The sequence below is a fragment of the Phaethon aethereus genome (assembly GCF_964289735.1).
Source record: "Phaethon aethereus genome assembly, chromosome: 15".
Taxonomy (NCBI): Eukaryota; Metazoa; Chordata; class Aves; order Phaethontiformes; family Phaethontidae; genus Phaethon; species Phaethon aethereus.
In genome coordinates this window covers 3,119,748-3,146,709 of record NC_138591.1, presented here as the reverse complement: position 1 = coordinate 3,146,709, position 26,962 = coordinate 3,119,748, and the positions used below count along the sequence as shown (strand labels likewise).

Genomic DNA, 26,962 nt, shown 5'->3' with positions numbered 1-26,962 from the left:
CGTCCTCGCCGCAGACCAGGTGAAGCTGAAACAGAAACACATTGGAAACTGTCTGAGCGCTTACTGGTAAATAACACGCCTCTCCCCAAGCCTGGCTTTCCCCAGGGGATTGATGGTGCTAGCAGGGACATGATCTCGCTGTAAACATTAATCATCATGAGATCGAAGAAACAGCTCTCATCCCACGTTAGAACGAAGGGTTGAAATCTTGAGCACACTGAAACTTGAAGTAAAAAACAAAAAGTATTCGCTGTGGGCCAGTTAGTTTTCCACTTTAGCGTTGGCCGCTTTTCCTTTCTCAGTTTGGGTTAGTTAAGAAAAGCGACTCATAAATGGATGTGGTTTTTGTTGCAGCCAGAAAGTAGGAAATGTTTCAGTTCCCTGTTTATGAAACTTGTCTTTTAGAGCTGAAAAGCTTACCGAGACTGATCTATTCCTCCTAATGGAAGTTTTCACTTGGATAAATTGGAAAATACTTTAGGTAGGAAATGTTTAACTGGAAAAGCTGAGGTCGATGTGAGAGCTAGGACTGGCTGCGGTTTGGTGCTTTTGTCCTTCCTTGTGCTCATCACATCCATTGGCAGAAGCACTTGGCGTGTCCCATGACCTCTGAGAGGGAGGGTTGTCCTAGACCTGGCTGTGGGGTGGTGGGGACCCCTTGGGTCCCACTCCAAATCACAGGCTGGCCTTGCAAAATCATCTCCCAGTTTAGGAGGAAGGGAGCAAGACTGGCACGGGGCCCTGGGGCCGTACTGGGCAGAGACCAGGGCTTGGACCACATGGGTCCACGTCAGTACTTTGACCAAGGCCTCCATGGGGTGGGCAAGAGGAGACATTGCTGGTTACCTGTAGGATCCACACACAGCCCGGTCTCCGTCCACAAACATGAACTTCTGGGCCAAAGCCCCTTTGAACTTGGTGGCCGAGCGCGTGAAAAACTCTGTCCCCCCCGTGCTCCGGACTCGCAGGTTCTGCAAAGCAAAGGCAGAGGCGTGAGTGGGAGCAGGAGCAGAGGGCTGGTCTTCAGAGCATCGTTCACCCCTCCATTGGTGACCCCATGGATGCTCCACAGCCCCTCTGAGGAGTGGGAAACGCTCTTCATGGCCAGCTCGGAGGAGGCCACAGCGATGCGAAGATAATGTGACTTGCCTGAGGTCACGCAGCAAACCATGCACTTGGCTTCAGGAATTTCCTGCTTTGCCCATGTGTCGGGCAGCGTTTTCTACCTCTTGGACTCAGCCGCTGCCCGCGTCCGTGGGTGAGCAGCGTGTGGTAGTGCTGCCAAATGCTTCCCTTCTCCTGCGATCTATGCAGATGCCACCGTGGGAGAGGTCTTGCTTCACCTCCTCCCCAGCGGGAGATGTACAAGGGCTTTCAGGGGGACGTGGTGACCCCAGGACAGCTCAGTGGTCTTGTCCTCCACCCGGCTCTCCCCTCGCTCCGCTCCTGAATCTGAGCGTCTACCCCTGCTTTTAGGGCTGGGTGGGGAAAAACAAAAAAAAAAGACAGTGGGGCAACATTTTTTCATCCCCGGGAAAGGAAACCCAGGGCACGTCCCGCAGCAGGTCCCTGCGGAGGTGGCCGGGGAGCTGGGTGCCGTCCCCGCAGGGAGCCCGGGCGCGGAGCGGCAGCCCTGGCTCTGGGAAAATGGTTTTTGTCTTCGGTCTGGCTCACGCCTCTGCGTCTCCGTGGAGGGCCGCAGCACATTTTTGCAGCTGAGCAGATAGCATCTTTCCCTGCAAATGGTCTCCCTTGGGTGGGGAGAAAATATTTTTCTTATGAAAGTACCTGCATTCCTCCTGTTTCTGCCGGGATGTTGGTAATGCCATTGCTAAAGGCACCGTGGCGTCACTAGGTCGTGCCCTCCATGTTTTGTTTTTTTTTTTGTGTGGTGTAAATACCAGAAGTATTTGTCTTCCCCACCTCCAGCCTTCCTCATCTGCTCCCCTGGGGTCTCCTCTCTCCCTGTAGACCATGACCTGGCGCAGCCCTAAGCCCGGGTACAAGCCGAGCTCGGGCACCGCTGGTCCCTGCTCCCGCACGCCTGGCAGGAGGGACGGTGATGCAAAAGCAAAGGTTTTCCTGACCGGGTTTCCAGGGAAGTTTTACACACAGAGTGGAGAAGTTTGGGGTTTTTTTTGGTGCATTTAATTTTTATTTTTTTTTCCCCTAGCGTTTGCCTTTTTGCCTGGTGTGGAAACGGGTGCTGAGCACCCCAGTGTGTGGCAGCGGGCAGCACTGGGCGTGCTGAGGGCTGGCTGGCGAGCAGGTTGGGGTGGCAATTCCCATCCCTGTCCCGTGTTATCCCTACACACGGGGCTGCCGAGAGATCGGGGGTGCGCTGGGGGTGCACACCGGCTGTAACGCTGGCACCCAGGGCCGAGCTCGCGGCTCTCCCAGGGCGTCGATCTCGGCTGCTCGGAGCCGAAGCTTTGCACAAAGGCACAAAGCAGCCGTGGATTTTTCTCAGCTAACACCCAGGGGAAACAAAGTTCCCCAGAAGCAAGGTGCCGGTTACCTTTCCCTTCCTCCTCCCTCCCGGCGTATCGCTGCTGTTAAGTAAGATCTGTTTATTTAATCTCTTCCGAGACGAGCGTGCAGCAAGCGAGCGCCCAGCGCCATGGCCGGCTGCCGAGCCCGGGACGGGGTGAATCACTCTCCAAGCTCGCGCCGTTGCTCAATGAAGCGACCGCCTTGCCCAAGCCGGCTTGCTAATTGCAAAGCGCGTACGAGATAACGACGTACGTTTCGTTAGCATCTCCTGCCTTACGAAGCAGCTCCCAGACACTGCCCTGGTTTCCTCACAGCCTCCTGCCCTGCTGCGTCCCGTGCCAGCAAATTGGCTGCAATGTGTGGCAAATCCCAACTCCTAGACGTTTGCCGAGCTCTGCAGATGTTCTCCTGCTTTTCCAGTCCTGCCACCGGGTTGCTAATGCGTTAAAACCCCGGCGTGCGTCAGCTCTGGCTTTTCTGGTCTCGGAGCAGCAGCGATCTGCAGGCTACCAGACTCTCCGGGGAGTTTGGATGCGGGTAAAAGCTCGGCGGAGTAGTCTTCTTTAATTGCTGTGAGCAGCAATTAAGCAAGGGCCAGTGGGCTCGGCGGCTGGGGAAGGCATGAGGCTCGCCCAGACGGTGCTTTCGGCTCCCCAGGGTGGGGGTCCCACAGCCCCCCCCAGTCCCAGCCCCGCTCCAGCCCGGCGTGAGGGTGTCGTGGCTCCTACGTGTTCCTGCTCAGCTGGAAGCACCCTAAGCAAATTTGGCGAGCTTGCCTGGGCATGGGCCTCCCCGCCAGCCATTTGGCAGCCAGCGCGCGCGGCCGGTGACGTCAGGCGCAGAGACATCACCTTTCTGCCAAGCAACAGGCGGGGCCGAGCGAGTCGCAGCCGGCGGGTGAAGTACAGCCAGGAGAGGGGTGTCTGCGAGCCCCGAAGCGAAACCGCCGGGCTGCTCCGGCATGTTTGCGCCCGATGCTGGTGACAGGAGTGTTGCGCGCAGCGGAGAGCCCGGGACTCTCTTCTGCGGCCGGAGCGAGAGCCCCTGCTCCCGCTGCCGCTCTTGAGGCCCCCGCCCTCTTCCCTGTCCCTTTGCCTTCCTCCACCTTCACCCGAGCACCGCGCGAGGTGGTTTTCTCCGCAGCCCCTGCACACACGTAAGGGGTTTGGGGCGCGTTGGGCTGGGGGCCAAGCCCCCGCGCTGCCAGGCATCCCCCGGGCTGCTTCCCCTTTCCCTTGTGTCGAACGGGAGCCGAGCGCCGGAGCAGCGTCAGCGCCTCCGGGGCCGGGGGAAGGTGGCGTGTGCAGGCAGACCCGTCCCGCTGGTGCGCTGCCAGCCGGGGCCGGCGGCGCGGCCGCCCGGCGCGGGCGAGAGCGGTGAGGGCACCCTTGGCACCCGCGGGCGGTGTGGGTGCCTCCCTGCTCCGCTCCTGGCCCCGTGCTGGGGCGGAGGCTCTGGAAAAGGGGAAAATCGAGTTTTTTAATTCCAGCCTCTGACTTGCAGGAAAGCCCGAAAGCAAGAGAACCGGCTGGCGGTTGCTCCTGCCGGTCCTGCCCCTGGGGTAGGAGCAGGCATGGGGCTGGCGACAGCCGGGATCCGGCCCTGGCCGAGCATCCTTCCTCTCACGCCTTCCCTCTTGCCGGCTTGTTCACCCGGAGGAGCTGAGCACGTAGGTTTGCCCTGGGCTTTGCAGAGCCCTGCTTGAGTCGTGCCCACCCCTGTGGGGCCGCAGCTCCCTGACACCCCTCTGCCCCAAACCCAGCCCTGCCTGGGTACCAGCAGCCCCCCAGGCTTTCTGCATCCAGCTTTGCTGGGTGGAAATCCACGTCCCCATCTCTCAGCCGTTCCTCTCCATTCTGCTGCTCCCGGATTTGGGCATCACCTTCAGCTTTGGCTACAGGAAAAACGGCCTAAGCTCATCTAGCACTGCCCAAAGTTTGGGGGTTGTGATACCCCAGGACAGGAGGGAGCAGGGCTGATAGCTCTGATTTATGTCCCTCCGTTGGAGGAGGTCACCCGGCCCTGGACCCTTTGGGCCATCCTTACCTTCAAGTGGCCAGCGTGCATCTGGGCTCGCTCACACATCTGTAGGAAGTGCTTCACGTTGGTCTCATCCAAAATGATGTAGACCCCCACTTTCCTCTTGAAGCCCGCATCCAGGAGGTCCTTGAAGATATCTACATCGGTGAACATGTCCATGACCACCGCGATGACCTGGAGAGGGGAGAAGAGAGATGAGTGAGGGTAGCATGGCCAGCCGACGGCCCCGAGATGCAGCTGGTGCTTGGGCCCACCCGTGCGCGGCTGGGAGCCCTCGGGGTGCCGCTTCCACTGCGCAGCCCCCCCGTGAGCATCCCTCCCTCTCCCTCCCTCTCCCTCCCTCCTCCCAGGCTGTACGACAGCGGAGCAGAGCCGCGACCACGGTGCCAACGCCCCGTGCAGCCACGGTAGGGTTTGGCACACGGCAGCGTCACCGCTCTTTGGCAAGCCGGAGCTGCCTTTGCAGCCAGGGTATTCGCTGCCGGGGCGAGTCCCGGGGGTGATAGGAAGGTGTCTCTGTGCCGTGTCCAGCCGTGCTGGGATGTTGCTGGGATGGCTGCCTAAGCACCGAAGTTCACTCCGCGCCCATGGATTTTGCCTTGCTGGAGACGGCATCGCTCACACGGTGAGCGGTGACAGTGCAGCACGAGACACGTGCGGGCAGAGGGGCTGGAGGCAGCTGCCTGCAGCACAGCTGAGCATCTCGCTGCAACCCCCGGGGGAAGCAATAGGGCAGCGCGGCCCCGCAGCCGTGTCTGCCTCGCCTCGTCCCACGCCGGCTGGCAGCAGCCACGCGGGAAAGCGGCTTGTCATCGGGGCGCTGGCGTGTCGTCGTCCCGTGCTTGGAAACCTGCCCCCATCTCGGTGGCTGTTCCTGGAAGGTGCCCTGGGTCAGGGGGAGATGGGTGCTCTCGGCCCTTCCGGGAGGGCTCCGCTGGCACAGAGTGACACCGGGAGACCCCAGGATGCTCCTCCCTCGGGACGGAAGGGATCGGGGTGGTGCCGGGTGCTTGCACACTCAGGCACGTCCAGTCCAGGGCTCTCAAAGTACCAAGCTGCCTTTTAATTAGTTTTGTGCCACAGGAGTTGGAGAGCTCTAATTAAGAGGAGGATCGTGCATTATGACACTGCTGGCTCTTCCCTTCCTTTTCTGCAGGCGATGGGGCGAGGAGCGAGGCTGCGTGGGGAGCCTCAGCCCGCGCTGTCTCCGATGCCGCCTCGACCTCCCCAACCCCAGCCACACACAAGCATTTTGGGAGGTGCCCCGTGAGCTGAGCGAGAGAGGACTTTACGGCTCTGCCACTCGATTTTAACCAAATTCCCATTTATCCTCACCCGAGAGCCTCTCGACGGGCTTTGCCATGAAAGGATAAATCCTCACTCCCTCATGCACCTGCTCGTGTTTTGCATGTCCTTGTTGTCCTGGTGGGGAAACTGAGGCAGAAAACTGTGTGCCTGCTTTGCATGGGCTGCTCAGCGAGGACCGCGCTTGTCTCGCCAGTGATGTAAAGAGGGACAGGTTCAAAGCTACTCTTCAAGCTCAGGGCTTGGCGTTTCCATTTACAGCATGTAATTGGGGAGGAGCTGTGCCTTCTGCTGTGAATCTGGGGTGAGGGGCACCTGAGCTGGGATGGCGTCTCCCCAGCTCAAGGAGGCAGATGCTTTTATGCTTCTCTGCTGTCTCTGACACCGATGCTTCCTGTGGCTGCGGTCATGTCACTTTGTCTGCGCACCGTGTTTTCTCCGGGGGAAGTCAAGGGCTTATAAAATGGGGATGAGAATAGTATTTGCCTTCATTTTGGGAGGAAAATGGCATTTTCCCACTGTGGTCCTGGCATTCCCAAGGCTTTGGCTCACTGCTATGGCTCTGAAGATGGGAAGGCGCTTTGCAAGGATGCAGGCAGGGCACGGTGATGTCCCCCATCCCAAGCACCGCTCATGCCGGGATGGCGAGCAGGCAGCACGCTGCAGGCAGTTGCCCAGGGCGGCTGGCTCAGGCAGTGGCGAGGCAGCCCAGCTCTCACCCGCTTGCCCACGTTTTCCACCCGATTCCTCCTGCTCGGCTGGTGCATCCTGTCGCCGCTCCGCACTTCTGCTTCCCTCCCCACTGCGTCTTGCCTGCAGGACAGGCTTGGCCTCGGTTTGTCACCGGGATCTCACGCTAGTGTGCCAACGTGCTGCCCTGGCACGAAAATGGGCCGGGGAGAGCGAGGATGGCGCTGGCAGCGCTCGCAGTGCGGTGGCTGTCCAGGGACCGCAGGGGCGAAATCTGCTTGAGCCTCGGCTGGGACCGGTTGGGTCTGTGCCAAACCTGGGCGCAGGGTTTAATCTGCAAAGAACGGAGGTCTGTCTGCTCTGGAGGAGCGAAACCCTGTGTGCTATTTGCTTCCCAGCCCAGGGAATGGGAGTGTCTGGAGCAAACCATGCCATCCTGCTGCGGTGAGCGAGCTGGGCACCCTCGTCCCTGTCACCTCTACCGGGGCAGTGCTTGTGCCCCGCGTGCCCGGTGCCGGGGAGGTCCCCAGCAGCGGGAGAGCCGCACCTCTTCCCAAAGCCCCTTTGCCGCTGCGTCATCCCGGGAAGCTTTGGCATCCCTTTGCTGTTTATCCGGAGGGTGCGGAGAAGACCAGCTCCAAATCTACAGCCAGTTGGTCCCAGCGCCCAGGCGGGTGATGCTTTTCTTCCCAGGGTCCCAGGAGCTGCCAAGATCCATCGGACACAGCAGACGTGCAGGTGCTGGGTCGCAACATGCCGAGGAGCGACGAGCTTCGCATCCCCTCGGACGCTGGGCAAACGATGTTGGGATCCTTCTGAACGGCTTTGATGAGCACGTAAACTGCAGGATCATGTTTTATAGAGGAAATTACAGCTCTTTATTAGCTCACTCTGAATCATCAGATAATGACTTTTGGGGAAACACCACGTGGGCATTTAATAAATTAGGCAGGTACCAAGGCACAATTAGAGGAAGCGTGTTGGGATGAAGGAGAGGTGGGACAAGTAACATTAGTAATTGCTCTCCCCTGTCGACCCTTTCATCCAGAAATGGCGGCAGGTTTTGTAAACAGTAATTAATAGGGCCTCCCAACCTTTGCTGGAAGTTGCTCAGAGTAATTATATCTCCACAATCCCAACCTGGAACCTCAAGTGCAGAGAGGAGGTCAGACTCACTGCTGTCTCTGGAGGCGTTTGGCCAAGGTCAGTGTTTTCAGCCTACTCAGGTTTCTGGTCAGATAGAGCCGAAATCTAGAGAAGAGGAGAAACTTCCTCCCTACCCATCCTGTAAGCTTTGTAGCCCGAGGGAGGGACGGCTGTGCCACGGCTGGACCTGGTGAAGGTCTCCCGGCTGAAGCCCGGTGGTGCACCACGTCCCTGACCACCTCCGTTTGTTGGTCACAAAGATGGGGATTTGCTGGGAGAGCAGGGACGTGGCCACAAGATCCTGCCTCTCTTCTCTCCTGCTTATTCCCAGAAAGAGGAGCGGATCGTTTGCATCCCCTGCTGCGGCTCACCTGGGTTTGCCTCTCTGCAGAGCAAAGCAGAAGCTCTGAACTCGGCAGCGTTTGGCCTTGTTCCTGCAAGCAAGTAGGTTCATCTGCACCATCAAAGGGGCCTCTCATCTCGGCTCTTGGCTTCCTCGCCCCAGCTGGGAGCTGCCGTGAGCCTACCCAGCGTCAGCAGTGCTCACGTGGGCTCTGAACTTTCCTCGGCCAGGCTGCCTGTCAGGTGAACTTTGTTCTTCTGGCCACGAGGCACCAACCCACGTGGTGGTGTTTGGTGTTCGGCATCTGGGAGCGTTTCGGACCAAGTGTCTTTGACAGCATCTGGAGCGAGGGTCGGCCTCTGGGATGCAACGCTGAAGCTCTCCCAAGCCCGTGCTCCTTCACAGGTGCACGAAGAGTACGGCCATCGCCTGGTGGGACGGGACAATTCGGCAGGGATCTCCGCAGGGTGGCCCAAGGGACGCCGCAGGAAGGACAGGGCGCATGGCCCGCCACGGGCTGATGGGGTGGCAGCTGGACCGTCCCTCTGTCCGCTCTCGGCTTCCTCAGCCAAACTCTTTCACCGCCAAGCTGCCGTGAAGACTTTAAGCCTTGGCTGAAATCGTCTGGTGCAGAGGCCGGTGGTCCAGCCCAGCGTCCCCACACTGAGGACTCCCACACCAGCCATCACCTGGGCTCAGCTGCGTGACAGCACGTTCAGCTGCAGTAACTGCAGTCCTCGTAGACGGGGTGGGAGACCTCTGGAAGAACCCCACTTGTCAGACCCCGTAAATCCGGCCACCTCCAGACCCTGCAGGCTGCAGGTTTGAAGCAAGCACCCATCTCTCTGTTTCCTGGGGTGCCATAAGCTCCAGGCAGGCTCCTGCATGTCACCCGTGGTGTCACCATGTCTCATCCCACCGGCAGGAGCACCTGGCCCAGGAGGCAGAGCCCAGCCCTGCTCATGGGGCATCAAGGTACCGGTGACAAGCACGGCAGCATCAACCACGGCCACGTCCCTGTGGCTTGGAAAGGCTCCAAGGAGAGGTGGGGATGGTGCAGGCAGCAGGGCCTGGCAGCTGCCTGACTCAACCGCCCGGCTCTGCTGAGCAGGAGGCGGCTGGTAGGATGACTCAGGAGATGCTGTTTGCGTGGGGGCAGGCGGGAAGCGGTGAGTAGGCAAAGCCAGACAGGAGCTGCAAGCCTGGGTCAGAGGCAGCCAGAAAGACCCGAAGATGAGACATTATTTGTAGTGGGTGAGTTCTCCCATCCTCCATCCCGTGGGACTTCAGCCCTCCCTTCCCTTTGCCCTCACTGCAAAGCCCTTTGGTGGGTAAAACAGTGCAGGTAAGGACAGGTCACCTTGACTTCTGCGAGGCGAGAGCGGCCAGAGGCAGCTCCCGTCCGCAGCGGGGCAGCCCCGATCCCCCACGTCGGCCGTCCCTGTGAGCCGGCTGCCTCGGACGCGTTGGGAGATCCCTTTTCCTGCCTGAGCTGGGGCTCTCGGTGCTCAGGCCCCGGTGCTCTGGTCCCGGGGAGGCTCTGACGGCTGCGTGCCACCAGCTTCCCTCCCTGCTGCCAGGATCTGTGATCCCCAGCGCCAGCCCTGGTGTGGGGGTCTCCGGGGCCAGGCGGACCCGATGCATCCCAGCCTGCCTCCCCCTGCTCCGTAGCCACCCTGGCAGGGTCGCCCCATTTTCCTGCTGGAGCATCCCCGGGGTTGGGATGCTCCTCGCTTGGAGCCGGATTTCTCAAGGGAGTGGACACACAGAGCTCAAAGGGCCTCAACCACGAAACCAGCAGGTACCGACCCCTCCTGCGCTTCTCAACTGGGACTGGGGCACTGGGAAATACCAGCAGCCTCTGCCCACCACTGCTGGCCTTCAACGCATGCCGTCGTCTCCCTCCCGCCCTGACACCGGCCTGACCCCATCGCTCACGCACCCCAACTCCCAGCTCCTTGGTTTGATGCCACAGGGAGGACAAGTCTCAACCCAAATCCCCTCAGCATCTCCCCAGCCTTGTCCTGCACATCGGCTCATTGTTTTCCTTGTAAAGCCAGGATGAGGCCGGCTTGGAGCACCACAACCTTGACCCTCCTGTACGTCCATGCCAGACCAGTGGCTTTGGCTGCTTTGCCCCAGGGCTGAATTTGCCTCCTCCGGTTCCTGCGTGCTGCCACATGCAGTCACACAGGGCTCTGGGAATAACGACCGTGGGGTTCCTGGGACCGTGGGCTCACAGCTGGGAAGGAGCTCAACCCATTTTTCTCCCCGGTGGTTTTCCCCGCAGCCCCATAGGGACCCTGGGATTAACGATGCTGCCGTACGGATCATGGGAAGGGTCGCATTGCTCTCGGGGAGCCTTGGGCCAGGCTAACAGCATCTTCAGCAAAATCTGATCCCCCAACTATTGATTACACCGAATGAACGTGGGAAAAACCCAAACGCTTGACCCCGATGCCTTTGCTTGGGCAGAGCTCCCCGCAGGATGGGGATTGCCTGGCTCAGCAGGACTTTAGGCTCTGTCCTCGGCAGGACAAAGCGGGGCAGACCCTGCCCCATCGCTACGGCGCACCTCACCTTCTGAGCCTGGCAGATCATCTTCCTCACCACCTCCTTGATGTGCGTTTGCCCCTCGATGGGCGGCTGCATGTAGACGGTGGCGCGGGTGACCCCGCGGTAGGCGATGGTCTCGGGCCAGCCGAGGTCCAGCTGCGGGATGGAGCGGTCGGACCTCTGGGGCCAGTACTCCAGGGAGGGGGCCACGTCCTGCTCGTCCCCTTGGCTGTTGTGATCACCTTCGCTCTCCCCCACGCTGCTGCCGTGGCGTGGGATGTACTCGGAGCCGGGGTCGTACGTCTCCAATGTGTCCAGGATCTTCTTTAGCTCTAGCTCGGAGAGGAAGTCCCTGATGTTCTCCTTCTTCAGGACCTCATAGAAGGCATCGGGGCCGCGGGAGGCCAGTGCCTCCAGGGCCAGGCGTTGCTCCTCGCTGTAGAAGAACTCAGGCTTGGACTCACTGGACCTCCAGTTGACGTGGCTGTCGTCCAGGCACTGCACCTGGGAGAAAGCCATGGTGACCGCCCGTGCCGGTACCCTCTCCGAAGGGAGCTCTGTGCCCCCAGCGAGCGCCGGATGTCGACAATAAATAAGGAATTAATTATTCCCCAGTCTTTAAATACACAATTTTCTTTGCTTCACCCTTCCCTGGCTCGACGCACAGCTGGGGAAACACGCCGCTCCCTCCTCCGCCGGCTCCTGCCGCGCCGGAGCTCTTCTCCGCCAGGGAGGAGGATTCGGTTTCTTGCTTGCTCCCGGCTCTGCGCAGTGAGCGGGCTCCGGGCGAGGAAAACCTGGAGCTTCCCACGGTCGGTCGGGGCTGTGCGGCGGGGCAGAGACGGCCCCGGGCGCACGTGCACTGCTGGGAAGGTCCTCTACCCCCTGGTCCACACTCTTCTCATCCTCCGCTCTTTCAAGACAACAGTACCGGATAAAATAAAAAGTGGAAAACAAACGAACAAAACCCCGGCTTAATAAAAGGCAGAGAAAAGCAGGACTTCTTGGCCCAAATGCCGTCCGTGGTTATCGTTCCTGGAGAACTGGGTCAGCCGGTGGGTTTTGCGGCAGCGAACGACTCCGTCAACCTCTTGTGCATCGCCCTGGCTGGCAGGTCGACTATTTCGGGCTCCTGCCAGCGTGCAGTGCCGGGGCCGGACAGGTAAGAGCAAGAAGTGAAAAGAGGAAAAGCAAAAGGGTGATTCATGGCTCCGCCCTGCCCCACCTGCAGTCACATGCTGCCTTCACACATTCCCGGCCCTGCCCGCACATTAACTCTTTCGCCTGATGCTGCCCTCGCACCTCCGTCCCCCGGGACCGTGCGGGTGGTCGGTGGGTGGCTGGGGAGGGGTTTGGATGTTTGTTATGAAATAAATAAAAAAGCGTCTCTCCCTTGAGATCTCCCCCTCGCCCGGTGTGCTGGCTGGTAAAAGTCAATATATTCCAGGAAAGCGGCTCTGGCTCGTGGTTAACCCCTCCTGCGCCGAGTGCAAGGAGCCCCGTGCTAGCACAGGAGCTCAGAGCCCAGGTGGGTCCTGGAGGCAGCACCGGGTCAAAGCTGCCATAATGGTTCAAAGCTGCACCGGGAGGGGTTTAGACCGGACTTTAGGAAGTGTTTCTTTACCGAGAGGGGGGTCACACGCTGGCACAGGCTGCCTAGAGAGGGGGGCGATGCCCCACGCCTGTCCAAACGCCTCTTAAGCCCTGACAATGTCCTCGACAACACGCTTTAACTTTTGGTCAGCCCTGAAGTGCTCGGGCAGTTGGGCTGGATGATCGTTGCAGGTCCCTTCCAACTGAAAATATTCTACTCTGCTCTGCTCTGCTCTGCTCTACTCTACTCTAAACCCTCCTCTGCTTCGGCGTGAGGTTTGCAGCAGCGATGTGGTCACAGCACTTGCCCTCGTTATGACAGATGGCATTAATAAATGGGAGATGGGCAAAAAACCCCACCCTGGATTCATCAGTTGGTGCTCACAAGCCAGAACTGTGGAGCTTTCCACCTGGGAACTCAGATGAAGAGGAATTTCAAGAATTGGGGTCAGATTCTTGCACCGATGCAAAAAAGGAAAGTGCCAGGGGCTGCGTCTCGCTCCCTGGCGTTGGAGCAGCTCATCTGGATTCGCAGCCGTGTAAATGAAAGCCCCGCTTGAGTCAGGCTCCCAAGGCGAAGCCGCCTGTCTGCCCGGGCGCCCGGCCACCCAAGCGCTCCTCTCTGCGGGCACGGTGGCCGCGCGGCATCCCGCCTGCCCTCTCCCCGGCTGGGGCTTGCGGCGCGGCGAAGTGCCGAGCCCAGGGAGGTTTTGGGAGGAAAAATTAGTCAGAAACGTGCAAAAAGGGGCTTTCTCCGAGCTGGGCTGTGGCAGGCTGAGCTGGTACCTGCTCAGCTTTGAGTTATGGTAATGGGCTGCTTAGGGGAGCGGTGGCTTTTCTCCCCTCGCGTCGGAGCAGAAGGGTTTATGCGAGCGCACGGTAAAGGCTGGCAAAATCAACCCCCCGGCCCCGTCCCACGGTGCGAAATCGTGTGCCGGGTTTCGCCCAGCGCTGGTCTGTCGTGTGCGGGAGGTGGCGGCGCGGGACACGGGGATGTGGGGATGCGACAGCCGCGTGTCGGGATCAGAGCATGGCGGGGAACGAGTATCAGCTCAGGAGGTGTTTCAGATGGAGCTGATGACTTTATGGAAAAGCCATGCCCTCGGCACGGGGATTTCCTCGTGGTGGGATGTCACCTCCAGGCCATGGCCTGGGCAGCGAGGGGTGCAGGGTGCTGGAGGCAAAACTGGGTGTTTTAGGTGAAATCCCAGCCCTGCTGATGGAGCGGTGGTGGCCCCTTCGCCGATGGACTTGCACCTGGGACAGCAAACATGACAGAGCCGAGCACCCAGCCAGCACCCATGGGGGAGCTCCGGGAGCTCATCCCCAGTCGTTGTCCCCTCTTGGGTGGCCCAGCTCCAGTAGATTGGGAGATGCCTCAGCTCGAGACCGGTGCGTGGAGCATGGGTGTGCACGGTGTGGCCGGAGCGTGCTGCGGTTGTACCCACCTCAGCCGCTGCCGGCTGCCCCGGCTCTGTTTTTATTGTGCGAGGAGATTTATGGTCTCTTTAGCGGGGTGTGTGCGCTTATGATTTATTACACGGCGGCGTAAACGCGGCGTTCCCGTCCGTTGGGTGATGTGCGGGCTCCTACAGCCATGCTGGCGGCGGGGGGATTGGGGCCGCAGAGCCCCACGCCTGGAGCATCGCCTGAACCCTGCGTGGGGCGAAGATCCCTGGGTGAAGACCCATGGGGGGGGGGGTGGGGGACCCAGGGGTCTTCGCCCCACATGGCAAATTCAGCACCCAAATTTCGTGTGGCCCCGGTGCAGGGAAAAAGCTGGCAGCTCCTCTGCGATCCCCTGCCCTTGCAGGGACAGGTCGCCCTGCAGGACAGGCAGCACCCAGGGCAGACACGGCCCCGCTCCCGCAGCCGGCACCGGCGCTGGCACCTCCTGGCTGCAGATGGAAGCATTCATTACAAGCTCCTAATTAATTTCCCATCTCTAGCAGAGGGCCTAATAACAAAGCGAGGCAGCGGGGTACGACGCTGGGCTCTGCTCCCTGCTCGGGGACTCCGGCTGCCCTGCCGGAGCTCCAGCTTCCCGGGTCCCACCGAGGGGTTTGGCGGCAGAGCTAAGCCCTTGGGTGGGTGTTTTGGCTGGGCTGTAACACCCAGACGCTGCTTTGCCCTCTGGAGCATCTTCCCCCCCGCCGGCCGCCAGCCATTTGCATGGAGCCGCGCACAACGTGGTGTTTTAGAGAGGGGGAAACTGAGGCACAGAGCGATGACGGCAGCTTTACTCACAGCTGCTGGAGGACAGAGTCGCCGGAGCCCCGACGCCGACTCTAACCCTGGGGAAAGGCGGCTCAGGCTGGGCTTTTTTGGCCTCCTTGGGATGTGCTGAGCGTTGCCCGCGGTCTGCTGCCTGCACCCGGTGTTGCACTCCCATCGCACCCTCGCTGCAGCCCACGTCGTGCCCCGTCGCGCCCCACGCTCCGTTACTGAAAGCCCCGCAGCGTTACCAGCTGGTGTTCGCCTTCCCCAGCCGTGGCTGCGGGGGGCCGAGGGCTGCACCCCGCTTCGGCGGGGGTCACCATGCGGGAGAGCTGGGAGGATGCTCCGGGAGCCGGTCGTGTGCGGGGATCACCCGTGCTACTCCCCGTGCTCCTCGGCGGGAGGATGCAGGCCGGAGAGCCAGGCAGCCCATCCATATTTATGCCTGACATTCATTTCCATCCATTTCAATATTCTATGAGCGCAACAATAAAAAAAGGGTTCGGCGCTCGTTGAGACACAGAAGCAATTGGGCGTTGACGGTCCTGGCGAGCTGCCGCGCGCGTCCCAGGCAGCTGCTGGGTGCTGCCCATGCGGAGGTAATTGCCGCAACGGTGCATGAACCCTCCCGGCCCCGTGCGTGGGGACGGCCAGCGCTTGCCCACGGGGCTCTGCCGCCTCTGGCCGTAGCCCCAGGTCCCGGCAGGGCCCGTCCCGGCTCTGGAGGTCCCCCCAGGGTGGCTGTCGCTGGCTTTAATGTGGGGAGGGCTCGGCGGGGGTAGATCTGACCGGAGCTGGGCTGGGTGCAAGGCAGCGGGAGGTGAGGGTGATGCTGCCGGGCCGGATCCTGCCTGTGTTGAGGCTGATGGGGGAGCGAGGCCGCGGGGAGGCAGGGGTGGATTTCCATGCGGGATGTGCTCCCTGCTTCTCCCCCCGGTCCCCTGCCGAGGCCTGGGCCCCGTGGCTGTGGCGAGGGGCCGACACCCAGCCCCGTGAGAGGGGTGCTGGAGGGGGGAGGGGGCGCTGGGCTGGCCCCCACCCCGCGAGGGGTCCCGGCACATCACCTGCCTCTGTCCCCCAGACGCCGTGGCCTGCGTGGACCCCGAGGAGTGCACCCGCGTGTGCGGGACCGCCGCGGGCTGCTCCAACATCGCCTACCCCAAGCTGGTGGTTGAGCTGATGCCCAGCGGTAGGTGGGTGCGAGGAGGCACCTCCGCCTCTGCCGGGCTTTGCTGCACCCCAGGGCTGCCCGTGCAGCCCGTTGCTGTCTGGATGTTGGGGGGACACACACCCCATGGCCGGTCCGGGTGGGCTCAGGCGCAGGATGGCCCTTGCAGCCCCTCCCTGGGTGGCCCTGGCAAGGGCAGGGCATGTGGGTGACCCCGGGGCAGCGCAGGGTCCCAGCATCCCGGGGTGCAGCTGGGTGTCCCCAAACCCTGTCCTTGCCCCAGGGGAGATCCTGGTGTGTGTCTGGGGAGGGGGATGCATTACCCTGGGTGAAGCATCAGGGCTGTCCCATCCCATCCCATCCCTCCCGGTTCAGCTCTTCCCTGACGGTGCCTCTCTTCCCCAGGGCTGCGGGGTCTGATGATCGCGGTGATGATGGCTGCGCTCATGTCGTCCCTGACCTCCATATTCAACAGCAGCAGCACCCTCTTCACCATGGACATCTGGAGGAAGCTGAGGCCGGGGGCCGGCGAGCGAGAGCTGCTCTCGGTGGGCAGGTAGGGACTGGAGGTTTCGGGGAGACCGTGGGTTTCGGGGAGACCGGCGGGGCCGGTCTGTCCCTCTGTGATCTGCCTTTGGTGCCCGGGAGCCGGCACAGTGCCTGCGCTCAGCCAGGCTTATGAAAGGAGAACAAGCCCTTGGATTATTTTACGTATGAAAGTGCTGGAGAGGCAGACGGCGCGCCGGGGCGTTCGGAGGGGCAGGGCTGTGCCCGGCGCGAAGCCTGTCCCTCGCCGCCTCCGGCCCCTTCCCCGCCAAGGTCACAAGGCAACGGGGGACCTGCGCCGGGCGGAGGAGCTGCCTGCACGTGCCCTGGCCGCTCCCGGGGGATGGCGGCTGCCGGTGGGGAGCCCGGGAACCCACCCGCGGTGCCGCGCTCGGGGCGGCAGAGTCAGCGCTGGGGAACGCCCCGGCACGGTGCCGGGGTGCGCGGGGAGTGTCCTCGGCGCAGGGCAGACAATAACAAGGAGGGAATCTGGGTCAGGGCTTTGGCTGGGCTGCACTGGGGCTGCGGGGAAGGTTGGCTGGTCCCGCAGCTCCGGGAGCAGCTATTTCTTGGCATCTCCCGTCTCCGGAGGGTGGGAAGGGGATGGGCGTCGATCCCAGGGAGCTGCGGTTCTGCACGGCTTCCCCTAGGAAGCGGGGTGCTCGTCTGGGGGCCTACCTTGCCAATCCCTGACACTGGCTGCAGTGCCGGTGACAAGGGGTGTAATGACGCCGGAGAGCTTTCCTGAGGACAGTTAATGAGTGTTTGCAGAGGGCTTTGCCTGCCCGGGGTGGGAGTCGCTGCTGCAGCCGATCCCGGACCGCCGCCGTACGGCCCCAGGGAATATAACAAATGATAAATGTCTTGGAGAGGGAAAAAAAAAAAACCAAACTGTTCAAGCTGCAAGTTTGAGGTTTTCTTACCTGCAAGCGTGAGGACAGGCAGCTTGGGGTTATTTCTGAGGAGCTGTCTCAGGGGTCCCAGCCGCCACCCAGACCTGCCATGGTGGGGATGCCCCGTCCGGCTCAGCACAGGGAGGGAAGGGATCTGTTCACGGGACCGGAGAGAGGTCCCGGTTCCTGGACCTGGGGGTCTGAGCTCCTGCTGCGGCCGTGCCGCCTGGCTGGAAATCCCCGCTGGCGTTTGATGCACGCTCCGTGCCGAGGCGGCGGCACGGTGGCGAGAGCACCCGATCCTCCCCAAATGCCCCCTGAGCTGCCCGCGGCAGGCTGTGCCGGGTCTCTGCGCTCCATGCGTGCCTGGATCTTGACCTTGGGCCACGTGCGCAGGGGGGCACGGCTGCCCAGGCCCCCCCGGCTCACCACCATGCTCAGACTCTCCTCCGTTTTTCCCATGACCTTTTAGCATTCTCTGTGGCTCAGAAACGTATTGAACGTGGGGTTTTTCTCCTACCCCTTGGGTCAGGGCGTGTATTTTGCGCTCAGGCTGCTTCCTCTTTCCAGCGCGCTGGGCGGGTGGGGGGACTCCGTCTAGAGATGCTTGCATTGCTTTTTTTTCTTTTATTTTTTCCTACTTCTGCTTTTCAAGATGAGCAGAGATGTAGGTAATTCTGCAAAGGTGTAAACAAGCCGGGCTGAGCTATAAATACGGTGGCTTTTGGGACGTGTCCTGCCCAGCCTGCCTGCTCAGATTGGGCCCAAAAACCTGGGGACTGGACAATGCCTCTTGCTTCGTAGGAGGGTGATGCTGCAGGGTGCGGCTGGGATTTGGGTGAGGATGGGGACGGGGTGGTGCTGGGGGACAAATGCACCCCTCCATAACAGCCTGCCTGGGGGGAGCTGAGCACGGGACAGCTCAGCCCACATCCCCGCTCTCAGCTGCCTGCTTTGGCCCTGCAAAGGTGCTGAGAGCATCACCCAAATCTGGCCAGAGCCCCCAGCCTCTGCAGCTGGGGGCTTTTCATAGCAAAAGTGCCCATTGCCCAGCGTTTCCCCATGGGGGGGTCTAACTTAGCAGCCCCCGGGGCTGGGCAGGGGCCTGGGGAGCACTTGCCTGCCCAGGACGGAGGCGGTGGCACAATCAGCATCCTCTGCAGCCCCGGGGATGTCACTCGCTGACAAGCACCCTCCCACCGACCCCCGGCATCCCCCGGCCAGCTCTTCTGCACCGGCACGGGGACCCAACCCCTGACCCTGGGGACCCCCCACCACCATGGTGATGCCAGGGGCGCGAGGAGGCGCGGGTGGGACAGGAACATCACCCCGCGCCGCACCGCATCGCATCACTGCCGCTCGCAGGGTGGTCACGGTGGTGCTGGTGGCCCTCAGCGTGGTCTGGATCCCCATCCTGCAGAGCTCCAGCGGTGGCCAGCTCTACGTCTACATCCAGGCTGTCACCAGCTACCTGGCTCCTCCCGTCACCGCCGTCTTCATCCTGGCCGTCTTCTGGCCTCGAGCTAATGAGCAGGTACATGCCCGGGTGGCCCTGGGGACAGCTTGGGGACATGGGGTGGTGCCAGCTCCTGCCCGCCCTGCTCCCAGGGGCCCAGCCGGGTGGCTGGGGGGAAGAAAGCGGGGAGGCGATGCTGGAGTGTCCCCAGGGAGCTGGTGGGTGGCTGGTGCGAGGAGGAGGAGGAGGCAGGTGGCACCGTGTGTGGCCACCAAGCGTGGCACAGCCGATGGGGCTGGCAGGGGACACCCCCTGCCAAGGGGGTGCAGGTTTGGGCCAAGGCTCAGCCGGCTGGTGTGAGAGGTGCTGCCCCAACACCCAGGGGCTGCTCGACCCTCTCCCGGGGCTGACTGGGGGGACCGGCTCCACGGGCGGTTTGTCCCCGCTGTGGGGTGACCGTCCCCCCTCCGACCACCCCCCTGGGGGGGGGCCTCTGCTTTGCAGGGAGCTTTCTGGGGCCTGATGGCGGGGCTGGCTCTGGGGCTGGCCAGGATGGGGCTGGAGCTGGCACACCCCACACCCCGCTGCGGGGTCCCCGACGGGCGGCCCTGGCTGCTCGCCGACATCCACTACCTGCACTTCGCCGTGCTGCTGTGCGCTGCCACGGGTGCCGTCGTGGTGGGGGGCAGCCTGCTGACCCCCCCGCCGCCTCCAGCACGGGTGAGCAGGGCACCCGGGACCCCTCACCCTGGCCCCCATGGCTGCGTCCACCCACTGGACCTCCTCGGCCAGAGACATCGGTGTTGCCCAGGTGCACCCCGAGCTCGGCCGGGGGGGTCCCCATGGGGGTCTGGCCCGGCGGGTGTTTTCTCACCAAATCTCACCTCCGTTTCCAGCTAAAGGATCTCACCTGGTGGACCCTCCTGCGGGAGCACCCCCAGCCCTCCATGGACGGCACGTCCCAGGGACACCCCGATGGTGAGTGTGTCCTTGGGGGGTGTCAGGCATCCTCGGTGCCCCCCGCTCCCTCCTGTAACGGGCAGCAGAACGGCATGGATGCCCCGTGCCTCAGTTTCCCCGGGGGTGTGCCACCCGCCAGGAGTGGCACAGTGGCCTCGTGTCCCCCACCCTCGCCATCCTTCTGTGCCAGGTTCCTGCTCAGTCGCCCCAGGCAGCCAGCAGCCAGCGAAGGCCGAGGGACCCCCGGCTGTGGCCCTCAGGGACGCCACGGAGCCCCCCTTCTGGGCTGGTGTCTGCAGCGTCAACGCCGTTGTTCTGATGTGTGTCAATATTTTCTGCTATGCCTATTTTGCCTAGCGGCCTGCCTGGGGGGCGAACGTGCTGGGAGGGAGAAACGGGGATTTGAGTGATGGTTTCTGTTTGTCACGTTTGGGACACTGGCGCAATGAGCTGGGCGTTCTCAGCGCCATGGACCTGGAATGAATCTTGGGGGTGCTGTGAGGTGTGTGGGGCATTTGTGGGGGCAGCGAGTCCCCGGGAGGGGTCCGGGGCGAGGTGTCATGTTGGGCGAATGGGGGCTGCAGGAGGAGCAAAACCGCAGTGGGCGCACGAACACGGCCATGGGACCACCGTGGTGGTGGTGGGAAAGGAGCAGCCACACTCAGGGGTGTCACCCAAACACATTTTACTAGCTCTAAATAAAAAATAATATTAAAAAAAGCCACAATTTGCAGCTATGAACAGCAGCCGCAGGACTGAATCCCCCCGGACCAGCCTTCCCCGGCGCCCTGAGCCCCAGCGTTACCCGGCAGCATCCCGGCTGCCTGCAGCCCTCCGTGGAGCCGGGGCTTCTCTTACAGGGTCTGGAGAGGAGTGAAGGTCCGGGGTGCATGTGCTCTTCCTCCCCTGTTGTTGCCACCCCGATGGGTCACAGCTTTGAAAAAGTTTTTATGGTCCGGTTCCATGCTCCGCGCTCCCTCCCCGCGGAGTGCCGCTGCCAGCCCGCAGTGAGAGGCGATGCCTGGGCTGGGGGCAGCGGAGGTCTCCTGGGTCGGGGGAGCAGGGAGAGCTGTGGCTGATGATTTGGAGTGCCGGAGCTGGGCAACCCCTGGATGGGGATCACCGCCGGCCTGGCCTCTACCTCCAGCACAGCCCACGTGGCACCGGGACCGTGTGCGTCGGCAGCCCGGCGTGGGGACGGGCACCGTCCATGGGGACGAAGGGACGCGCAGTCGGCGTGCGGGCACAAAGCAGCTCCGGCAAGTGGGGGGCAGCGGGGCCTGCGGTCCTCCCCGCTCGCCTGCAGCGCCGGCGGCAGCTCACTTGCGGATGGGGTGGACGTAGTTGCGGGGGAAGAGGCCAACGCGCCCGTAAATCTTCCCCTGCCACCAGTTGGGGTCGGGACAGTCCAGGACCTCGATGATGTCCCCGCGGAGGAAGGGCAGCTGGGAGCCGTCGTGGGCCGAGAAGTCAAACTGGGCTTGCACGAATTTGGGTCTCCTCACCTGGAGGGAAGTCGAGGGTAGAGGTTGGTGGTGGGGAGAAGTCCCCCCTCCGCCAGCCCCTCCACGCCAGGCTGCACTGCCCGAGCCCCCGGCGTGCCGGGGACGCTGTCCCACCGCGCCGCGAGGACCAGCCTGGGAGGGGCAAAGCACAGAGGATGCTGGGGTGCCTGGGGTGCCTGCTTTGAGGACGAGAGATGAGAGCGAGGGAAATCCTGCCATGGGAAGAGCTGGAGTGCTGGGGACAGCCCTGGGGTGCAGGGCAGAGCCTGGGGTGCAGGGGAGCACCCTGAGGTGCAGGGGAGAGCCCTGGGGTGCAGCCAGAGCCTGGGGTGCAGGGGAGCCCCCCAGGGCACGGGGCTCTCCCAGTTCCTGCTGCCTGGGAGAGCCAAGATGGGTGCCCAGGGGACCCCTGCCCCTCAGAGGCGGCTGGCATCCCTCTCCTGCCCGGGTCCCTCCAGGTGCCGGCGCTGCCCCCAGCCCAGCTCCCAGTTTCGCCTGTCCCTACAACCACCGCCCCAGGGCTCGGCTTTGCTGGACCTCGCCCAAAGCTGGCTGCACCCCGTCCCGAGCCGGTCGGGCTCTGCCACCCGCCCCGGGCATCACCGCGGGCCCGAGGGACAGCGGTGTGGGCCTGGGGCGAGCTGCTGAGCCCTGCCCTGCTGAGCTGCGCCGGTGGCTTTTCTCCACCCTGCCAGCTTCCCCACGGCGCTGCATGTCTCAGGCCGTTCCAGCCTCTCCTGCTCGACGCCGCCTTGAGCCGAGCCTGAGTGGGGGGCCAAGCGCCAGCCGGGCACTGAGGGGGTCCCCGCGTGTCCCCCTCTGCAGGGACACCACAGTCGGGGGAGCTGAGACTTGAGGGGGCTCACGCAAGGGTTGGGGACCAGATCCCCAGGGTGCTTCACTCGAGGGCGGAGGGGGAGCCTGCACCCAGGGTGGTCCAGACCCCGTCTCTGCTCTGCGCTGGCCATTTGCTTTCCTCGGTTTTGTCCCTCTCTGCTCTTGCTTGGCCAGCGCCAGTGTCTCGCGGCTGGCAGGGAGGAGCAGGAAAAGTCCAGGCAGGAGGAAATCCCCATCCCCTGGGAGCCGCGGCCCCATCACACCTCCCCGTGAGCACCGGCTGGGGCGAAGCAAGACCAGGACGGTGCTGCTGACCCACGGGCCTGTCCTGTGCCTCGGTTTCCCCATGGACCATAGCGGGGTGGTGGCAGCCCTGGTACTAGGGGAGCGATGGGCGATCCCAAAGGGGATCAGACACGGACTCCCAGCCCGACCCCGCTGCCAGCCACGCCATTGCCCTGCATCCCAGCCCTGCGCATCCCCATGGCCCCATCCCCTGATGGTACCTCCTGGGTCTGATCCTCGTCCCGGAGGAAGATCTGCTGCTTTTTGGTGATGGTGGTCGTCCTGTAGAAATCCACCAGCTCGTTGAGGGAGTTGAACTTTTCTTCCCAGAGGAAGTATTTGCCGTTCCTCTCCCTGAGCACCTTGAAGTGCTGGACGTGCTGCCCATAGCTGTGGATGGAGGGTGGACGTTACCCCGGCCCCGGGGTGCTGGCAGCACTCAGACCCCCTTCCGGCATCGTGGGCAAAAGGGGCTGCTGGCTGGGCTGGGTCTCCGGAGGGACTGTGTGGGGTGCGGCTGTGCCCGTGGGTCCCACTACACCCATCCTGCCATGGCCAGGGGCAATGGTGGCGCTGGGGTCACTCCTGGACCCATGGGCGAGGCAGTGGGCGAGGGTCCCCAGCATGCTAGCTACACGGACCCGCAGCTGAGACCTGCCACAGCTCATCCCACACACAGCTGAAGCTCGATGCCCAGCCCCCGCACAGCAGGATGCCCCTGGGCTCGGGCCTGGCAGAGCATTGGCCACGTGCAGGGCAGGGGCCACATCTGAGGAAAGTGTGGTGAGAGCTGCAGGTCTCAGCTCAGCACATATCGGGAGGAGACTGCAAAAGCTGGGCTCAGGCTCTCAAATCTCCTGTGCCCCTGGGGACATCCAGGCTGCAGGAGAACGGGGCAGGCCGGGATTTCCCACGGCAGCCCTGCGTGCTGGCACCCCCTCGGTGTGTACCTGGGGCTGGCAGTTTGGGGTGCCCACACTACGGGGCTAGTGGGGGACCGCTGCGGGGACCTGCCACTGCTAGGCCCCCGGGCAGGGGCAGGGACCTGGCCATGCTGGTGACGCACGGCAGAACACGGCTCCCTTTCATTATGGGCAAGAACCTCCTTAAACGCTTAATTAGAGATTAGCAGCGTGAGAAAATGCCTGGCTGGCCTGGGGCCGGTTCCTGCTACCCCAGCCCTGGGCAGGGAAGGGGCAGTGATGCAGTGAGAGGCCCCGAGGGCAGGCTCTGCCCCTTGGCACGCTGCCTTCCTACAGCCCCGGCTGCCCATGCCAAAATCATCGGCCCCGCAGCATTGGGATGCTGCGTCCCTTCGTCCCTGGGGATGCTCTGGGCAACTTGTTCCTCCAGGCCACGTCCCCTGGGCTGCGCTTGCAGCTTGGGCGCAGCCCCGTCGTGACCCACATGGCCGTATTTAGGGGCACCCCGGCGAGGGACCCCGGCCGAGGCAGCAATGCAGCCCAGTGGTGCAGGCAGGGTGCAGGCAGGGAGCAGGAAGCGGCGGGGACAGAGGCGGAGCGCGAGGCTGCAGAGGAGAGGAAGGAGAGGAAGGCCCTGTGCGAGGCTGTGCCTGGATGTGACGGGGCCATGGCTCCGCAGCCCCCAGCCCCTTCGAGGCAGCCGGGGCAGGGCAGGGTGCTCACCCCTTCCCCAGCACCACGGTGGGGAGTGCGCGCGAGGGTGGCCTGATGCCCTCGGTCCCCGAAGTGGGGGCTGCGGGGGACCCCTGCCCATACTGCCACGTGTCCGTCCGGGTCCCACCGCCACTTACTTGACGGAGATGGAGAACTCCCCCGGGGCGCTCTCGCTGTCGCGGATCAGGAAGGCTCCCAGGTGCTTGCGCTCGAGGAGCCGCTCCTCTGCCAGGTGCCGGGAGATCCTGCCCGCGTACCACCTGCGAGGGGCGCGGGGCTCAGCCGCGCGGGCACCCCTCAACACCTGGGGACACGCCGGTGCCGCATCCCCACCCCGCAGGATGGAGGCACCGAGAGTGCCGGTGCCAGCAGGAGTGGGGTGCCCGTGGGGCTCCCCGTGGGGCTGGGACCCCCCAGCAGCCATTTCTCCCTTCCCTTTCCCCAACGCCCTGATTTATCACAGCACTTTTGCGGAGGAGGGGACTGCAGGATGTTGCGGGTGCAGACGTGTCCCTGTGCGCTGCCTCGTCCATGCAGGGCTCATGCAGCATCACCGACAGCCACAACCGCATCCTGTCACCCAGCTCGCCGCATCAGGTGCCCTGTCTCCCACTTTGCTGCCTGTCCCCCCCACTCCCTGCCGTGTCCCACGGCCCTCCTTGGGAACAGCCCTGCCAGGTGCCGGTGGAGGGCTCGCAGAGCAGAAAACCCTCCATGCCAGGATGAAATCTTTCCTGCCTGCATTGCCAGCAGCTGCCGAAAAGAGGTGGAGGAGCGGAGTCCCGTCCCTGCCAAGGCTGTGTCTGTATATTTGGGAGCCCCAGACCATGGAGATCCTCTGCTACCTATTAAAATTGCCCTGTGAATGGTCAGCCATGGACTGTAGCGCAGAGCATCTCCCAGAGCCAGCTCTCCAGGTGCTGCAAGGAAGAGGCTGTGTCTTGCCTGTCCCGGCTTGTTAACCGAAGCCGGAGAGGCAACGGGAGCTGCCCCGGGCTGCCCCGAGCCCACGCGTTCCTGCTCCCCAGCCGCAGCCCCGAGCAGGTTCTGCTATGGCATTTAAATGTGATTTACTAGGGGATAATGATACATAAAACACAGGTTAAAACAGAGATGGATTATGCCGGGCTTTAATAACACAGTAATAGGATTGTGTCTAATGCAGTCGTAATCCCATAACGCTTTGTTGTTCCCCAATTATCATTTATTTAGCGGGCAGCCCGGTGCGAGGGTTGAATTTCTGTGTGTTGGGGGTACGTGGGCATGCTGCTGCCTCCCGTCCCGCCCCCAGGCTGTGGTGCCAATGGCAGACTGACCTGGCAGGCAGACCCCATCGCTGCCCCATCGCTCTGTGACTCAGTTTCCCCATGTGTGGGGTTAGCCTGGCTCACGGCAGACCTTTGGGCATCGGGACACACCGTTGGGACCAGTGCCTGGGTGATGGGAGGGGATGTCCTGGTGCTGGTGGGTGCTACCAGAGTGGGGCTTAGAGCCCCCCTTCCCCACGCGGTGGGACAGTACTTACGGGTGTGGCTTGACCTTGATGTAGTTTTTGGGGACGAAGCCCTCACAGCCGTACAGCTCAGCCTTGTACCAGTTCTGGTCATCTTCCATGTTGAGGATCTAGGGTGGGAGAGGAGCAGAGAGGCATCAGCCCGGCTGCTGTCCCCCTGGGAGAGGGGCTGAGTGGGACCTCCACTGCTGCCCCAGACCCCACATCCCCCACTGAAAGCTGGGGAAAAGGGGTCTCTGACAAAGGCAGCATGGTTCGGGGGTGTTTGGGGGTACCTCTACAGAGCTGGCTGCTCCCCCCCAGCCCTCCTTGGCTCACCGTCGGTCTGGCTCACCGCCGGTGCCGGCAGCTGGGGGGTGCCCCCAGCCAGGGGAGAGGCTAAAATCTGTCCCTGGAGGAGCTGGGGCAGCAGCCAGGGGCCCGTGTCCCCCCGAGGGGGTGGCAGCTGGGTGCTCCGTGGGAGGAAGCGCCCCACTGACACCCGCTTCCGCATGACACCATTTTCCAGCCTCCCACGCAGGGGCCCGGGGGCCGGCACAGCTGTGCAAACAGGATCCGAAACCCTGGGGCACGGCGCCGAGACCGCGGGGAAAACACACCGGGGAGGCAGGGACAGGGGAGGTGGATTTGGGGCCCTGGGTTACAGCTGGGCCATGCCCTCACCCTCCCCAGGGCTGGCTGCACCCATGGGTGGCTGCAGGGTGCCGGGGGTTCGGGAGGAGCTGCTGGCATCACAGCATCAGCCCCGTGAAGAAGGGTGAGAGGCTGGGCAGCGCGGCAGGGTGCGGGTGCCCTCGCCCCTCATCATGGGGCTGCAGTCCCCTGGGGATGGTTTGAGGCCCCCTGAAGCTTTTTGGGATGCCATGGTGGCATCTGAGAGCCCATCCCAATGCCAGGACCTGGTGGGACTTTGGGCGCATGCTCCCTGCTGCCAGGTCCCCGTGGCCCCCAACGTCTCTGTGGGGCAGGGACGAGGCGTTCCAGCCCTGGGGGGCTGCCGCAGAGCACAGCTGGTGGCACTGGTGGCCAGGGAGGCCACACGCCACGTCCCAGCTGGGTCCTCCCTAGAGATGTGGCTGGTGGCACAGACAAGGTGTAGCCACCGCTGCTGGGGATGCCGTGCTGCACCCCAAAAACCTCAAGGATGTCATCTTCTCCCCCATGGAAATCCTGAAGAGGCAACAAAGCCAACCACAATGGAAGCACTGGCTTCGCCCCACGGCGTGTGCCCACTCTGTCCCTCAAAGCAGCAGCATCCAACCCCCCAATGGCTGGTGACCTCCCTGCCCCCTGTACCTTCAGGGTGTCCCCTTTCTGAAAGGGCAGCTCGTCCTTCTCCGTCGCCTGGAAGCTGTAGAGAGCCACCGACTCCATGGCACCGGCTGTCACCGGGCAGTGGTGGCGAAGGGTCCCGGGGGCTGGCCCTGCCGGGGGCGCGGGGCTGCCTGGGGCTCGTCGCCCCACGGCGTGGTGCTGTGGGGGTACAGGGCGAGCGCGCGGCGTGGCGGTGCTGGCGGGCAGGAAGCCGCGCTGATGTCAGCGCGCTGCTGGGGCGAAACGGTGAGCACTGCGTGAGACGCTGCCGGCAGGCACGGCTGCCCAGATGTGCTGGGGGGGGGAGCTGTGCAGGCCTGCCCGGATGCCAGGGGCTCCATCTGCAAAAGGACCTGGACACGTCGGCCGGCGGCACGATTTGGCATTGCCTCTGTGGTGGCCCGTGGGCGGTGGCGTCTGGTGGCCAAAGGGTTTTGGAAGAAAACAGGATGGCGATGGGCCGGA

General features: G+C 63.0%; 3 protein-coding genes across 6 annotated transcripts in view; 1 reads left to right on the top strand and 2 right to left on the bottom strand.

Moving 5' to 3' along the window:
- The window catches only part of FAM83G (family with sequence similarity 83 member G), a gene marked incomplete at both ends in the record, with an annotated part of 13,262 nt that extends 2,170 nt beyond the window's left edge, over positions 1 to 11,092 (bottom strand). The window contains 3 exons of the mRNA XM_082006469.1: positions 847 to 971; positions 4,540 to 4,707; positions 10,598 to 11,092. Of these exons, the coding sequence (XP_081862595.1) occupies positions 847 to 971; positions 4,540 to 4,707; positions 10,598 to 11,092 (788 nt within the window). The remainder of the gene's footprint in view (positions 1 to 846; positions 972 to 4,539; positions 4,708 to 10,597) is intronic.
- The window catches only part of SLC5A10 (solute carrier family 5 member 10), a gene marked incomplete at its 3' end in the record, with an annotated part of 37,801 nt that extends 18,038 nt beyond the window's left edge, over positions 1 to 19,763 (top strand). The window contains exons 9-14 of one of the 2 annotated variants that reach the window (XM_082006514.1): positions 15,465 to 15,572; positions 15,957 to 16,107; positions 18,356 to 18,524; positions 18,951 to 19,166; positions 19,343 to 19,424; positions 19,597 to 19,763. In XM_082006514.1, the coding sequence (XP_081862640.1) occupies positions 15,465 to 15,572; positions 15,957 to 16,107; positions 18,356 to 18,524; positions 18,951 to 19,166; positions 19,343 to 19,424; positions 19,597 to 19,763 (893 nt within the window). Of the gene's footprint in view, positions 1 to 15,393; positions 15,573 to 15,956; positions 16,108 to 18,355; positions 18,525 to 18,950; positions 19,167 to 19,342; positions 19,425 to 19,596 lie in introns of both variants that reach the window. The other variant, XM_082006513.1, reaches the window with a different exon arrangement.
- A 741-nt stretch (positions 19,764 to 20,504) lies between these two features.
- GRAP (GRB2 related adaptor protein) lies at positions 20,505 to 26,557 on the bottom strand (the record flags this gene model as incomplete). 3 transcript variants are annotated; one of them, XM_082006693.1, is made up of 5 exons in its annotated part: positions 20,505 to 21,043; positions 22,255 to 22,423; positions 23,808 to 23,930; positions 25,196 to 25,293; positions 26,480 to 26,557. In XM_082006693.1, 5 exons carry the CDS (start codon positions 26,555 to 26,557, stop codon positions 20,726 to 20,728), a joined length of 786 nt encoding a protein of 261 aa, XP_081862819.1. In that variant the 3' UTR covers positions 20,505 to 20,725. The 3 variants fall into 3 exon arrangements, with proteins under 3 accessions (XP_081862819.1, XP_081862820.1, XP_081862821.1); XM_082006694.1 differs by having other exon boundaries at positions 20,505 to 21,028; XM_082006695.1 differs by having other exon boundaries at positions 20,505 to 20,911.
- Between the last annotated feature and the right edge of the window lie 405 nt (positions 26,558 to 26,962).